The sequence below is a fragment of the Engystomops pustulosus genome, chromosome 2 (assembly GCF_040894005.1).
Source record: "Engystomops pustulosus chromosome 2, aEngPut4.maternal, whole genome shotgun sequence".
Taxonomy (NCBI): domain Eukaryota; kingdom Metazoa; phylum Chordata; class Amphibia; order Anura; family Leptodactylidae; genus Engystomops; species Engystomops pustulosus.
The window spans coordinates 90,286,762-90,304,001 of record NC_092412.1 but is presented as its reverse complement, the minus strand read 5'-3'; the positions used below and the strand labels follow the sequence as shown (position 1 = coordinate 90,304,001).

General features: G+C 43.7%; 1 protein-coding gene across 2 annotated transcripts in view; it reads right to left on the bottom strand.

Moving 5' to 3' along the window:
- Window positions 1–17,240, bottom strand: part of NALCN (sodium leak channel, non-selective) — a 306,335-nt gene that overhangs the window by 67,399 nt on the left and 221,696 nt on the right. For both annotated transcript variants that reach the window (XM_072135500.1, XM_072135501.1), the window contains one exon: window positions 6,156–6,292. In XM_072135500.1, the coding sequence (XP_071991601.1) occupies window positions 6,156–6,292 (137 nt within the window). The remainder of the gene's footprint in view (window positions 1–6,155; window positions 6,293–17,240) is intronic.

The following is a 17,240-nucleotide window of genomic DNA, read 5'->3' as shown; positions in this document are numbered from 1 at the left end:
TGATGTTCAGTAGCAACTGTGGTGCGTACATGGGTGTGTCTATATGTATGTATATGTGTGTGTGAGCATGTGTCTTTTTTGCATGTAGCTGAGGCGTGTATTATGATGGTCTGCAGCAGCTGAGGTGTGTATTATGATGGCCTGCAGCAGCTGAGGTGTGTATTATGGCATTCAGCAGCAGCATAGTTGAGTCTTGTGACTTTCTCTGGCAGCTGAGGGGTTTATTGTGACATTCTGCAGCAGCTGAGGGGTTTATTGTGATTATGAGGTCCTGCAACAGCTTTCAACTTTTTGAGGTTCACCCTGTTGGCTAAAAGATCCACAAACTGCATAATGATATACAGTGTTCTGAGCCTGTCACTGTGACTATGCTTTCGAAATGTCCAAAATGTCAATATGCTTAATTATAAGAAGCTCAGAACTCTGTCCTAACAGAGTAAATGACATAGAGCTCATCCAATAGGGACAGATAGGACATTTCTTTTAGAAAGAAGTCACCGTGGAGCGTATAGAGAGGAGACACAGTGATAAAACATGGAATGGATAAGCAATAAAGTGCTGAAATGGTAAGTCGCTGTTAACCATTAACATAAGCTATACAAATGGGAATTCCTGCTTACCTTTTCAGTTTGGAATAAATAATATATATGTGCATATATGTACTATGAGCAGCCTGAAATTTGGGACCTACTTGTTGTCCTTTTGTTCTCCACTTTCATTTGGGACCTACTGACTGCTGAGCTGGGAGGTCACAGTATGTAGGACTTTTATATATATTTTGGGAACAGCAGAAAGATAGAAAGAGGCTGCTCAAGGAATGTGTAGAAGGAATAATAATAATAATCTTTATTTATATAGCGCCATCAAATTTCGTAGCGCTTTACAAATCATAGGGAACATATACAACTATATTACATTACACAGGACAAACAGTCATATGGAACAGTAGGAGTGAGGGTCCTGCTCACAAGAGCTTACAGTCTATGAGGATGAGGGTGTTGACACAAGAGGTTGTATAATGGCCCAGCCATTCTTTATAAGGGAACAATATGGAAAAATAAAAATAAATAAAAATTTTGCTGCTTGAACCAGCCATCAGCCGCCATCTTATTTACAGGGTCCTAGGTGAAAAAGAGAGGCCTGGAGCTTGGTAAATATCTGCTGTTTGCCAACTAACAGATGGGAGGAGGACATAGGATGGATTAATAAAGGGAGAGTTGACATTTCATGCACAAGTGTGATAGGCTTGCCTAAAGAGATGGGTTTTAAGAGCACTTTTGAAGCTTTGGGGGTGGGTATTAGTCTGAGAGTCCGGGGAAGGGCATTCCAGAGGATTGGAGCAGCTCGGGAGAAGTCCCGGAGACGTGCATAAGAGGTTCGAATTAAGGTAGAGGTTAATCTAATGTCACTGGCAGATCGAAGAGCACGGGAAGGGTGGTAGACTGAGATGAGAGAAGAGAGATAGGGAGGTGCAGCATTATTCAGAGCTTTGTGGATGAGGGTTATTATTTTAAAGTGAATACGGAAGGAGACAGACAGCCAGTGCAGTGATTGGCACAAACTGGAGGCATCTGTGTAGCGTTTGGTTTGAAAGATGAGCCTGGCTGCTGCATTAAGAGTATCAAAGAAAAAAACAAAAGTTTTTGCGCTCACCGATATGAAGTCCGCCAAATGTGCAGGTGACTGAACCAAGGTAATGCAAGAAACGAAGGATTTGTACACCGCACCAGATGAAGGTTAAAAAATCAAAGCTTTAATTGTCTGTAGCAGTGCAGCCTGGTAACCACAGGATGATTATAATGGTGATAATAAACCTACGCGTTTCAGGCATACAAGACGCCCTTACTCATGGCTAGACATGCCATTTTAATGTAAGAAGATGACAAATTAAAGCTTTGATTTTTTAACCTTCATCTGGTACAAATCCTTTGTTTCCTGCATTAAGAGTAGATTGAAGAGGAGAGCGTTAGCGAGTGCAAGACCGATTAGTAGGGAGTTGCAGTAGTCTAGTCGAGAGTGAATAAGTGCAACTATTAGCATTTTAGAAGTTTCAAATGACAGAAACGGTCAGATTCTGAAGATGTTTCTGAGATGCATCCGGCAAGAGCAAGCAAGAGATTGAATATATGGTGAAAAAGAGAGGTCAGAGTCCAGCACAAGAAAGCCCATGTAAGACCTTATGGGGCTTGTAAGGAACTCTGTGAATCCCATGGATCCCTTGGATCCCTCCCACCTTCTCTAATGCTAATAGTGGGGGTAAAATAAACCAGTATGTGTTTTAAATATGGGAAATCTGCATGACAAAATTAACTCTTCCTTTCAACAATACTAACATTTCAGCAGCACCCATTGAGAAGCGGTACTAGAATTGAGAACACATAAAAATGTCCATATAGAAACTAGTAACAACTCAGTGTCTTTAACCCTTAGATGATGAGCACTATATAAACACAACACAGCACTGCACCTGCATCCCTTTACAGAGGCCGACGGAGGAACCTGAGAAAGATGATGGCTGCCGTTTCGTGGGAGTACTGGAAGGGCAGGTGAGGTGAGTATATAGTTTTATTATTTTGTTACTGGCCACATACAATTACTTAGGGTCTGTATACATGAGGTAGGTATAGAAGGCAAAGTTTTAATGAAACTTAAGTTTCAGTTTATAAAGGGCTGTGAAACTTTACATGGGGGAATCTTTATTAACTGGAGGGGGCTGTATTTAACTAAATTCGTAGAGAGGTGGACTATATATGGGACCTACATATAATCAGACTGGGGGAGCTGTATATAGTGGTGATTTATATAATTGTATCTGCATATGAATGCAGAATATTTAATTAAATTAGAAGATGGATCTGTATATAAGGGGCTGTATTTACGGTAATTATACCATGTATTTGGTGTTTGTATATAACTAAACAGGGTAGGGAAATATATGGGCATATTTAAATTCATTTAATAATGGGCGGGGGGCTCTTTATATTGAGGCAGTATATAAATTTATATATTAGAGAGGTCTGTATGTAAATACATTTTAGAGGGGCTGCAGGGGTATTTAAGGATGTTCTATGTAAAGTAATAATATCAGAGTAGGGTATCAGAGGATATCAGAGTAAGGACTTTAGAATATGTTAATCTAGTATATATCATAATACATTTTTAGGGTCACAATGTGGATTTTTTAATTGTTTAATAGTTGTGTAGTAATGATGAAGTCCTTGATAGAGAAGATCATCAACTGTAAGACTGTACTAGATGCCAGTAATGTCTATGTCAATAACTGATCTACTAGTGTGTGAGACATCAGCATGTGTATGGTGCTGTGTGGGGATATCATTAATTATTGGTAATGTTGTCAGCATTTTTAAACACAGTTGTAGATGCTTTTGATAAATATTTTTCTGTTAATTCAGTGAGCAGAAAATAGCAGGGGATATAGGTAGCTGATTACTCATTTGGGAGTCAGGACATAAGTCAGTACTATTTGTCACTGTTCTAGGGCTTGGACTAAACAATATGTAAGTAGAAAATTTGAAATATAAATAAAAATCAGTTCTCTATCAGTTTAAGGGCAATTAAGGGCAATTCTGGTAAGTCAAATGTGCCACTAGTGTTGCTTTTTCTAATGCAACACCAGAAGATAGGAGGTGGGCCTTGTCCCGATCTCAGGCCCTTTAACAGCATGTTGTCAAAACGATTAACACCTTCCAGTTAATGTCTCTTTAACTGTCTAGCTAGGTGGCAAACCTTAAAAAAAATCAACTTTAAGTGAGATGTTAAATGATTGTATAAAGTCATGGAGCCAGAGTGCTCAGCACTGAAGTAAAGCTCTTCTCACCTCAGATCACTCCCTCTGCTGTAATGGACAGCCCAGATCTCTAGGCTCTCTTGAAGTCTTGTGCATGATGTCAATCCCAGCAGATGTGAGAAGAGCGACAGTTCAAGATAATCAGAACAGGAGCCGGTGCTATAGAGTAGTTCTGTCTGTGAGCTCCGTCTTGGGCTCCTTTAAAATTTACAACATGGCCGAAACCCAGAAGTCCAGAGTAGATCAGGGGAACTTGCCATCCCCTGTTCTGCTGATTGCGAGGGATCCAATAGCTGAGACCCCTCTGCAATCATATATGTGGCGAGGGGATATATATTATTAATTACACAACCCTTAAAGATGATGTACGCTCTGCTGAGAATTCTTTACCTACAATGGAAAACTTATTTACATTTTCATTGCGTGAGTTATGTTGTCTCACGGGCACAATTGTTATTGGTATTATACAAACTACATTACAAAACAACTCTTGCTACAGCTTTACAGTCTGCATTGTTTTGGACATAATGGGGCACATTTACTTACCCATCTGGAGGAGTTCACAGAAAGTGCATTGTACGATGATAATGCACTGTGCCGCGATTCACTAAGATTGTGCGCCTGATATCCTGCATGTGTGGCTTCCCCGCTCAGGTCCGCCGGAGTTCACCTTCTTCTTCCTGGTGCATGTAAGTGCTTGATCTTGCGACACAATTTGAAAGTTAATTGAAAGTGATTCAGTCCGAATCAGTCCGATGATCCGACGGCACGGACCCCGATTTCTGTTGCATAAAAGCCAGCGCAGCCGCGCCACAATCCGATCGCCAGTTAAATCCCCAGTTAAATACCTGTCACAGTGGCACAATCCCGAAAATATCGGAAAACCTGCCGAAAGCGCGTCTGCGGGACCTTTGAATATAAGTCTCAATATTTTATCAAAATCTTCCTGCTTAAAGTGCGTATGAGACGCACTGCCGGGTGACGTCTGGGACCTGGCTACAATTAAAATATAAGGGGCGTGAATAAATTATCGGTCCTTGAAGCCAGGAGGAGGTGATGCAAGACTGAGTGCCTCTGGCTCATTAGCATATTGTATTTAAAGGGGTATTCCCATTTCAGCAAATTAATGTTATTGTTTGTATTAGAAAAATACAATTTACCAATTTACTTTCTGTATCAATTCTTCATGGTTTTCTATGTTTACTTCCAGTGGACAAAAATCTAACCACTGGAAGCAAACAAAGAAGCTTTTTATAGAATGACATCAAGCAGAGATCTTGAAAACCGTAAGGAATTGATACAGAAAGTATCTTGAAAAATTTTATATTTTATGTACTTTTTATGGCAAAACATTAATATTCATTTCTTGAAATGGGAATATACCCCTTTTAGTCTATATTTCATCAATATTGTAAAAAGAACCAAGTTTCCAATGTTGCTGAGAGTGATCTCAACACTTTCATGTTAAGAATAGTATACAGATGAGATTCTGCTTTGCCGATGCTCCTCCAATATGTTCTTTTAAATCGATCAGAATCGCTCCCAACTCTTCTCTGCCTTATTGAAATCTCCAAGTTGGGAAATAGATAAAACAGGACAACTTCGTGACATAGATCAGATAATCAAATGTATAGAATATCCATTTATTATACTCAGAAAAGTAAAAACATAACATTGCTTTATTTATTATTTAATCTTGAGCCAAGAGAACATTTGCCCAACCCTGGGGTTCGCAGATTCCAGCTTCTTCCGGGTTTTGCTTTTATGAAATGAGATGTTATGTGATTACTTTTGTGAGTATAATAAATGGATATTCTGCACATTTGATTATCTCATCTATTCCAAACTTGGGGATTTCAATAACACAGAGAAGAGTTGGGTGCACTTCTGATTGGTGTAAACGGACCCCAAGTTGGAACATCTTGGAGAAGCATTGGCAAACCTGGATCTTATCTGTGTACTATTCTTAACATGAAGAAAGTGTAGTGATCACTCTGAGCAACATTGGAGGTGGAGGCTTGGTTCTTTTTACGATATTTAAATCAGATGGTGATCATCAATAACTATACTCTGGAAAGTAATAAAAAATGTATTATAAAGTTGAGAAGACGGCAGACTGGTGAGTTATATGAGTGTCTATGTGCAATTGATTATCGATCCTTTGACAAATTCAGTTGCCTGTATCCTCTGATCAGTGGAGGTTTTGGATGAAGCAAAAGCTTCACTTAGTCTTCCATAAAATGTAATGAAAAATGAAAAAACTATCTTCCTGATGGATTTCTACAATTACATTTTATCCTAGAGTCCACTGGATACTTACTTCAAAACAATAAAATTTAAAAAGTACCTTATTTTTGGAACGGTGAAATCGGATGGCAATTTTGAAATCTTCACCATCTGTGGCCTGTTGGGAAATTTTTCAAAAATACGTAGACGCAGTGGTAATTTTTCCTTGGTGTCGGCATTTGCTTCACTTTGTTTCAACTAAAGATAAATATGAAAAAAAAAAAGAAAGAAATACTGAGGCACTGACAAGAATAGCCAGAAGGTGGCAGCAAAGTTACATTATTTTATTCACAGTCTGTATTAGAAATCTGTTTCTTATACTCACAGTACTAGACTAGGATATAAAGATAAGGATATTGTAGACAATATAAGAATATATTAGAAAAAGATCCATGCACTGGTTTATTGTGTTCAGAGTATATGATTGCTGTTTATCATAATAACTTGCTGTTTCACATCCTTTCCAGACATTTCAATATCTGCCATTTGAAGATAATGCATACTTGGCTTGTGTTCAAGGCTTAATATATATTTTTTTCTGGGGCTCTCCAAGCAATGCACATTTACATTATTCCAAACACCAAAATGACCCAAATGGTAAATGAACTCATGACAATTATCAGCCCTATATACCCATAAAAGATAGCCAAAGATTATCACTCCACACAAAGAAATCTTCTTCACCTGTTGAATTACTAGAATCCAAGGGTAGAAGCCATAGCAGCGGCTATGGGGCCTGCAGTGTCAGGGGGACCCAGCAGCTGACCCGACACACTAAAGATTGGAAGATGTGCACCATTATATACATGTTATGTTGCACATTGCATGTGCATGAGTGTATAAATGTGTGTAAGATTGTATAAATGTGTGGGAGTGAAGTGCTATATGTGTGTATATACAACTGTATAAATGTGTGTGATTGTAACCCACATGTGTGAGTATACAAATATGAGGAGGGGCCCTGCCTCTTCTAGTTACGCCCCTGTCTTAGAACAATGTTACATGTTTACAAACTTTTTCACAAACTTTGCATAAATGTATATGCATGTATATATGCATATGTATCTGCCTCCTAAGCTGATTTAGTTGCAAGGTGCAGACAAAAAAAGTGTGTCATACAGGGTATTTTTCATCTTGTACACAAACAATTATTATTGGGATATGAGATTACATAGAAACTCTATGTAGAGAGGAGGGAGAGCAATAAGTCACAGTAGTTAGGTCTCTATCCAGCAGCTGAGGAGAACAAACAGCAAGGGCAAGAATACACATACACATAACTGGCAGAAGCATCTACATATATACCCGGCATTTCTGTTATGCTGATTGAAAATTGTTGAAAAGGTGCCTGGATGACTTTCTTAACGAAAATTTCATAGGTTATGCGAAAAAAGACTGTAATATGGCAGTATATGGTAGTATCAATCAGATAACCTAGGGTTAAAGTACCCTATGGGGTCTGAAAAATAGTAAAAGTAAAAATAAAAAACATTATAATAAAAAAACCCCCAAAAATTCTAATTACTTCTCTTTACCTGGAACTGATATAAATAAACAGTAAAAATCATAAACACATTAGGTATCGACACTTCTGCAAAATGCCTGATCTATTAAAATATAATAACGATTTAACCATGTAACGGAAAATAGCACCCGAAGTTGAAAATGCCTTTTTTTTGCCATTTTGAAAAATATAAAAAACTCAATAAAAAGTGATCAAAAGGTTGTACAGTCCAAACAATGGTAGCATTGAAAACGCCTCCCCGATAAAGCTAGTTTCATCTGTAACAATGTTGGCAGCATCAATGTTTCCCTCTCTTCCCCTAACCTGCCAACTAACTATTCTGTAACTGTGTTTGTGTGTCTCATTGTTGGTAACCATTTCACGTAAACAATTGCAATAGCAAGCAGTCTCATATTCATAATGCAACATTGTTGGAATTTGTATCGTACTGTAATATATGTATATGACATATTGTATATGTAACCGTATCTGTATTAACAAGATTATGCCTGAGCACTATGTACAACAGAATTTACCCCCGGGGATTAATAAAGTTGTATAGTATTGTATCATATGATTCACAGTTATCAAGTGGCCTAAGGATAGAAGAGTGGCATTGCGGGAAAATTTACAACAGAGGTGCAAAGTTGGACAAGGCAAACTATGCCAGATTATCTAGAATCAGACACTGATAAATCTAGCGCAGTATAAGACTTTCTGTCTAATTTACTTAAATACACTTTTGATAATCGTCTATTTTAGAAAATTCTAAGTTATCACTTTTCATACAAGGGGATCTAAAACTTTTATTTAGAATGTGATAAAATAAAATATATTGAGATCACTTGTTCTAAAGACCTTGATTATAGAGAGCCGCAGAGAAAAGGAATAAAAAACGAATCTCAGGACACAGAAATCACTTTTAGAGATGAGCGAACATGCTCGTCCGAGCTTGATGCTCGGTCGAGCATTAGGGTACTCGAAACTGCTCGTTACTCGGACGAATACTTCGCCCGCTCGAGAAAATGGCAGCTCCCGCCGTTTTGCTTTTTGGCGGCCAGAAACAGAGCCAATCACAAGCCAGGAGACTCTGCACTCCACCCAGCATGACGTGGTACCCTTACACGTCGATAGCAGTGGTTGGCTGGCCAGATCAGGTGACCCTGGGATAGACTAGCCGCTGGCCGCGCTGCTCGGATCATTCTGTCTCTGGATGCCGCTAGGGAGAGAGCTGCTGCTGGTCAGGGAAAGCGTTAGGGTGTTCTATTAGCTTACTGTTAGGCAGGAGTGATTCTCAAAGAACCCAACAGCCCTTCTTAGGGCTACAATAACGTTCTACTTTTTTTATTTTAATTTGCATCTTTTACCATTTTGTGAGGAATTAGCAGGGGGACTTGCTACCGTTGTGTTTAGCTCTTAGTGGCACACATATCCATAGCAAAGACCGAAGTGGGAAAATTCAGTAGGGGTTGGATTTCTATTAGGCAATAACTCAGTGTCATCTCATCTGGCATAGTAGTGTGCTTCCTTTGATACTTGGCTAGAAAATAGCCATAGGAGAATACAAACAGCTTCTTGAAGCCTACAGTAGCGTTCTATATATTTGATTTCTGGTTGATCTGCTGGTGGCTGTAGTTTCTGCAGTGCATGTACTTGCCAATTCTGAGCAATTTGTAGTGAGACTTGCGACCGCTGTGTTCTGCGCTTAGTGGCGCACATATCCATAGCAAAGGCCGAAGTGGCAAAATTCAGTAGGGGTTGGATTTCTATTAGGCAATAACTCAGTGTCATCTCATCTGGCATAGTAGTGTGCTTCCTTTGATACTTGGCTAGAAAATAGCCATAGGAGAATACAAACAGCTTCTTGAAGCCTACAGTAGCGTTCTATATATTTGATTTCTGGTTGATCTGCTGGTGGCTGTAGTTTCTGCAGTGCATGTACTTGCCAATTCTGAGCAATTTGTAGTGAGACTTGCGACCGCTGTGTTCTGCGCTTAGTGGCGCACATATCCATAGCAAAGGCCGAAGTGGCAAAATTCAGTAGGGGTTGGATTTCTATTAGGCAATAACTCAGTGTCATCTCATCTGGCATAGTAGTGTGCTTCCTTTGATACTTGGCTAGAAAATAGCCATAGGAGAATACAAACAGCTTCTTGAAGCCTACAGTAGCGTTCTATATATTTGATTTCTGGTTGATCTGCTGGTGGCTGTAGTTTCTGCAGAGCATGTACTTGCCAATTCTGAGCAATTTGTAGTGAGACTTGCGACCGCTGTGTTCTGCGCTTAGTGGCGCACATATCCATAGCAAAGGCCGAAGTGGCAAAATTCAGTAGGGGTTGGATTTCTATTAGGCAATAACTCAGTGTCATCTCATCTGGCATAGTAGTGTGCTTCCTTTGATACTTGGCTAGAAAATAGCCATAGGAGAATACAAACAGCTTCTTGAAGCCTACAGTAGCGTTCTATATATTTGATTTCTGGTTGATCTGCTGGTGGCTGTAGTTTCTGCAGTGCATGTACTTGCCAATTCTGAGCAATTTGTAGTGAGACTTGCGACCGCTGTGTTCTGCGCTTAGTGGCGCACATATCCATAGCAAAGGCCGAAGTGGCAAAATTCAGTAGGGGTTGGATTTCTATTAGGCAATAACTCAGTGTCATCTCATCTGGCATAGTAGTGTGCTTCCTTTGATACTTGGCTAGAAAATAGCCATAGGAGAATACAAACAGCTTCTTGAAGCCTACAGTAGCGTTCTATATATTTGATTTCTGGTTGATCTGCTGGTGGCTGTAGTTTCTGCAGTGCATGTACTTGCCAATTCTGAGCAATTTGTAGTGAGACTTGCGACCGCTGTGTTCTGCGCTTAGTGGCGCACATATCCATAGCAAAGGCCGAAGTGGCAAAATTCAGTAGGGGTTGGATTTCTATTAGGCAATAACTCAGTGTCATCTCATCTGGCATAGTAGTGTGCTTCCTTTGATACTTGGCTAGAAAATAGCCATAGCAATAGGATAGGATTGTTTGGTTTTAAAAACTCAAAAAAAAACAAAAAACACAAAAAAAAAAAAAAACACAAAAAAACACCAAAAAAAAACAAAAAGAAGTAAAAAAAAAAAAAAAGTTATAACTCTCATTTTAAAAATGTTTAACCCGAGGGCTAGGGGTAGAGGACGAGGGCGGGGACGTGGGCGTCCAACTACTGCAGGGGTCAGAGGCCGTGGTCCTGGGCGGGGTGAGACACCACCTGCTGATGAGGGAGCAGGGGAACGCCGCAGAGCTACACTCCCTAGGTTCATGTCTGAAGTTACTGGGACTCGTGGTAGAGCACTGTTGAGGCCAGAACAGTGCGAACAGGTGATGTCGTGGATTGCTGACAATGCTTCGAGCAATTTGTCCACCACCAGTCAGTCTTCCACGCAGTCCACCCATGTCACCGAAATCCCCACTCCTCCAGCTCCTGCACCTCAGCCTCCTCCCCCCCAGTCTGCCCCCTCCCAGGAAAATTTGGCATTTGAACCGGCATACTCTGAGGAACTGTTTTCTGGACCCTTCCCACAGTCACAAACCACTTGTCCGGTTGCTGCTGAGCAATTTTCCGATGCCCAGGTTTTCCACCAGTCACAGTCTGTGGGTGATGATGACCTTCTTGACGTAGTGGAAGTGTGTAAAGAGGTGTCCGACGATGAGGAGACACGGTTGTCAGACAGTGGGGAAGTTGTTGTCAGGGCAGGAAGTCCGAGGGGGGAGCAGACTGAGGGATCGGAGGATGATGAGGTGACAGACCCAAGCTGGGTTGAGAGGCCGGGTGAACACAGTGCTTCTGAGACGGAGGAGAGTCCTCGACCTGAACAGGTTGGAAGAGGCAGTGGTGGGGCCAGACGGAGAGGCAGGGCCAGAGCTGGTGCATCAGCGCCACTGTCAACTAGTGAAGCTCCCGTGGTGAGGGCTCTTGCGGCGAGGGCTAGATCTTCAGAAGTGTGGAGGTTCTTTAAGGAAACACCGGATGACCGACGGACTGTGGTGTGCAACATTTGCCAAACCAGGCTCAGCAGGGGTTCCACCACTACTAGCTTAACTACCACCAGTATGCGCAGGCATATGAATGCTAAGCACCCCACTCAGTGGCAACAAGCCCGTTCACCTCCGGCCGTGCACACCACTGCTCCTTCCCCTGTGTCAGCTGCTAGTCAGCCCCCTGCCCAGGACCCTGGCACAAAAACCCCATCGTCGCCTCCACGATCCTCCACAGCATCCACCAGCGTTCAGCTCTCCATACCCCAGACGCTGGAGCGGAAACGCAAATATAGTGCAACCCACCCGCACGCCCAAGCCCTTAATGTGCACATCTCCAGATTGCTTAGCCTGGAGATGCTGCCCTATAGGCTAGTAGAGACCGAGGCCTTTCGCAACCTCATGGCGGCGGCCGCCCCTCGGTATTCGGTCCCCAGCCGCCACTACTTTTCCCGATGTGCCGTCCCAGCCCTGCACCAGCACGTGTCAGACAACATCATCCGTGCCCTGACCAACGCCGTTTCTGACAAGGTCCACCTGACCACGGACACGTGGACGAGTGCTGCCGGGCAGGGCCACTATATATCGCTGACGGCACATTGGGTTAACTTGGTGGAGGCTGGGACCGAGTCTGACCCTGGGGCTGCTCATATACTGCCGACGCCGAGGATTGCGGGGCCTACCTCGGTCCAGGTGTTTCAGGCCTACTATGCCTCCTCCTCCTCCCACCCCTCCTCCACCTCCTCCTCCGAACTACCATCCGTGGGCACGGCGCCATCAGTCGGTAGCTCTAGGCACAGCAGCAGTGCCGTCGCTAAGCGACAGCAGGCGGTGCTCAAACTGCTGAGCCTAGGCGACAAAAGGCACACCGCCCAAGAGCTATTACAGGGCATCACGGCGCAGACTGATCTGTGGCTGGCACCGCTGAACCTCAAGCCGGGAATGGTTGTGTGTGACAACGGCCGTAACCTGGTGGCGGCTCTGCAACTCGGCAGACTGACACATGTGCCATGCCTGGCCCATGTGTTAAATCTGATAGTGCAGCGTTTCCTCAAGACATACCCCAATCTGTCTGATTTGCTCACGAAGGTGCGCCGCATCTGTGCGCATTTCAGGAAGTCCAGCCCAGATGCTGCCACTCTCAGGGCAGCGCAGCGCCGCCTCCAACTGCCCGCTCACCGACTGTTGTGCGACGTGCCCACGAGGTGGAATTCAACACTGACCATGTTATCCAGAGTTTACCAGCAGCGCAGAGCGATTGTAGACTGCCAGATGTCAACTTCCACCAGAACTGGTAGTCAGGTCAGTCAGCTTCCTCAAGTCTACAATGAGGAGTGGACGTGGATGTCTGATATCTGTCAGGTGCTGAGTAACTTTGAGGAGTCAACACAGATGGTCAGTGGCGATGCCGCCATCATCAGCCTCACCATCCCGCTGCTTGGCCTGTTGAAAAACTCTCTGGTCAGCATGAAGTCGGAAGCTTTGCGCTCGTCACAAGAGACGGGGGAAGAATATTCCCTTGTTGATAGCCAAAGCACCCTGAGGTCTGTTTCTCAGCGCATATCGGAGGAGGTGGAGGTGGAGGAGGATGAGGAGGAAGAGGAGGAGAATGTTGGCGAGACACAAGAGGGGACCATTGTTGAGTCCTTCACTGTTCAGCGTGTATGGGCAGAAGAAGAGGAGTTGGAGGAGTTGGAGGAGGAGGAAATGGACAGTCAGGCCAGTGAGGGGAGTGAATTCTTACGCGTTGGTACTCTGGCGCATATGGCAGATTTCATGCTAGGCTGCCTATCCCGTGACCCTCGCGTTCAAAGAATTTATTCCAGCACCGATTACTGGGTGTTCACTCTCCTGGACCCACGGTACAAGCAAAATCTTCCCACTCTCATCCCTGGAGAGGAAAGGAGTGTGAGAATGCATGAATACCAGCAGGCCCTGGTGCACAAGCTGAAACAGTATTTCCCTTCTGACAGCGCTAGCGGCAGAGTGCGTAGTTCTGCGGGACAAGTAGCGAGGGAGAGTAGGCGAGCAGGCAGCTTGTCCAGCACTGGCAAGGGTACGCTTTACAAGGCTTTTGCCAGCTTTATGTCACCCCAGCAAGACACTGTCACCTGTCCCCAGTCTCGGCAGAGTAGGGCTGATCTTTACAGAAAGATGGTGAGGGAGTACGTAGCTGACCATACCATCGTCCTAAATGATCACACAGCTCCCTACAACTACTGGGTTTCAAAGCTGGACATGTGGCACGAACTGGCGCTGTACGCCTTGGAGGTTCTTGCCTGCCCTGCCGCTAGCGTCTTGTCCGAGCGGGTTTTCAGTGCAGCTGGTGGCATCATCACCGATAAGCGTACACGCCTGTCGACTGACAGCGCTGACAGGCTGACGCTTATTAAAATGAATAAAGGCTGGATTTCTCAGAATTTCCAATCTCCACCAGGTGAAGGAAGCTCAACCTGAATAATTGATCCACTCCTCCTCCTCCTCCTCATTTTCCTCCTTCTCCTCCTCTTTGTACAGTAAAGCAGAGGAAAATGGCTATTTTTTGACAGGGCCCACTGGCTCTTGCTATAGTACTTCATGCATTTAATTTTTCTGGAGGGCCACCTACCCGGTCCTCTGTTTGAAACAATTTTTGTGAGTGCCACATACAGGCACTCAATCTATTCCATTTTTCTGGAGGGCCACCTACCCGGTCCTCTGTTTTAAAAAATTTTTGGGACTGCCACATACAGGCACTCAATCTATTCCATTTTACTGCAGGGCCACCTACCTGCTCCTCTGGTTTGAACAATTTTTGGGACTGCCACATACAGGCACTCAATCTATTCCATTTTACTGGAGGGCCACCTACCTGCTCCTCTGGTTTGAAACATTTTTGGGACTGCCACATACAGGCACTCAATCTATCCCATTTTACTGGAGGGCCACCTACCTGCTCCTCTGGTTTGAAAAATGTTTGGGACTGCCACATACAGGCACTATCCAAATTAAATTGTCTCCACAGCAGCCTCCACACGTTGTCTCCATTGCTACCTCCAAAAGTCGTCCATATAGCTGCCTCCATACATCGTCCCTTTATCAAACGAGGTGTGTCAGGCAGAAATTTGGGTTGTTTTCATGGATTCCACATCAAAGTTGTTAACTTTGTCGCCACCCTGCTGTGTTATCCACAAAATATACTGGCAAACTTTTACCATTTAGGGATATTATTTCAGCGCTTCTTGCGCATCTGTTTACATTCCCCTCACCCGGCATATCCTAAACTTATAAGAACGCTACTACACTTGATCTTATACAAAAGGTTCTTAGAAGTGCTGTTTGGGGAGTAGCCTAAAGACAGGGGCTTGGATTGGCGAAAGCTCGCCTGGCAGCGGAACGCCAGCTCCATGCGCATCATGCGCTTCTTGCGCATCTGTTTACATTCCCCTCACCCGCCATATCCCAAACTTATAAGAACGCTACTACACTTAACTTGGTGCAGGCTGGGACCGGATCTGACCCTGGGGCTGGTCATATACTGCCGACGCAGAGAATTGCGGGGCCTACCTCGGTCCAGGTCTCAAAGGCCTACTATACCTCCTCCCACCCCTCCTCCACCTCCTCCTCCTCCGAATTACCATCCGTGGGCATGGCGCCATCAGTCGGTAGCTCTAGGCACAGCAGCAGTGCCGTCGCTAAGCGACAGCAGGCGGTGCTGAAACTGCTGAGCCTAGGCGATAAAAGGCACACCGCCCAAGAGCTATTACAGGGCATTCCACATCAAAGTTGTTAACTTTGTCGCCACCCTGCTGTGTAATCCCCAAAATATACTTGCAAACTTTTACCATTTAGGGATATTATTTCAGCGCTTCTTGCGCATCTGTTTACATTCCCCTCACCCGCCATATCCTAAACTTATAAGAACGCTACTACACTTGATCTTATACAAAAGGTTCTTAGAAGTGCTGTTTGGGGAGTAGCCTATAGACAGGGGCTTGGATTGGCGAAAGCTCGCCTGGCAGCGGAGCGCCAGCTCCATGCCAAGATCCAACTAACATAGTTTTAACTGCAGCACCTTTAATCTACTACTAGTTCACTGCCTCCATACATGGTCCCCTTATCATAGTAGTGTGCTTCCTTTGATACTTGGCTAGAAAATAGCCATAGGAGAATACAAACAGCTTCTTGAAGCCTACAGTAGCGTTCTATATATTTGATTTCTGGTTGATCTGCTGGTGGCTGTAGTTTCTGCAGTGCATGTACTTGCCAATTCTGAGCAATTTGTAGTGAGACTTGCGACCGCTGTGTTCTGCGCTTAGTGGCGCACATATCCATAGCAAAGGCCGAAGTGGCAAAATTCAGTAGGGGTTGGATTTCTATTAGGCAATAACTCAGTGTCATCTCATCTGGCATAGTAGTGTGCTTCCTTTGATACTTGGCTAGAAAATAGCCATAGGAGAATACAAACAGCTTCTTGAAGCCTACAGTAGCGTTCTATATATTTGATTTCTGGTTGATCTGCTGGTGGCTGTAGTTTCTGCAGTGCATGTACTTGCCAATTCTGAGCAATTTGTAGTGAGACTTGCGACCGCTGTGTTCTGCGCTTAGTGGCGCACATATCCATAGCAAAGGCCGAAGTGGCAAAATTCAGTAGGGGTTGGATTTCTATTAGGCAATAACTCAGTGTCATCTCATCTGGCATAGTAGTGTGCTTCCTTTGATACTTGGCTAGAAAATAGCCATAGGAGAATACAAACAGCTTCTTGAAGCCTACAGTAGCGTTCTATATATTTGATTTCTGGTTGATCTGCTGGTGGCTGTAGTTTCTGCAGAGCATGTACTTGCCAATTCTGAGCAATTTGTAGTGAGACTTGCGACCGCTGTGTTCTGCGCTTAGTGGCGCACATATCCATAGCAAAGGCCGAAGTGGCAAAATTCAGTAGGGGTTGGATTTCTATTAGGCAATAACTCAGTGTCATCTCATCTGGCATAGTAGTGTGCTTCCTTTGATACTTGGCTAGAAAATAGCCATAGGAGAATACAAACAGCTTCTTGAAGCCTACAGTAGCGTTCTATATATTTGATTTCTGGTTGATCTGCTGGTGGCTGTAGTTTCTGCAGTGCATGTACTTGCCAATTCTGAGCAATTTGTAGTGAGACTTGCGACCGCTGTGTTCTGCGCTTAGTGGCGCACATATCCATAGCAAAGGCCGAAGTGGCAAAATTCAGTAGGGGTTGGATTTCTATTAGGCAATAACTCAGTGTCATCTCATCTGGCATAGTAGTGTGCTTCCTTTGATACTTGGCTAGAAAATAGCCATAGGAGAATACAAACAGCTTCTTGAAGCCTACAGTAGCGTTCTATATATTTGATTTCTGGTTGATCTGCTGGTGGCTGTAGTTTCTGCAGTGCATGTACTTGCCAATTCTGAGCAATTTGTAGTGAGACTTGCGACCGCTGTGTTCTGCGCTTAGTGGCGCACATATCCATAGCAAAGGCCGAAGTGGCAAAATTCAGTAGGGGTTGGATTTCTATTAGGCAATAACTCAGTGTCATCTCATCTGGCATAGTAGTGTGCTTCCTTTGATACTTGGCTAGAAAATAGCCATAGCAATAGGATAGGATTGTTTGGTTTTAAAAACTCAAAAAAAAA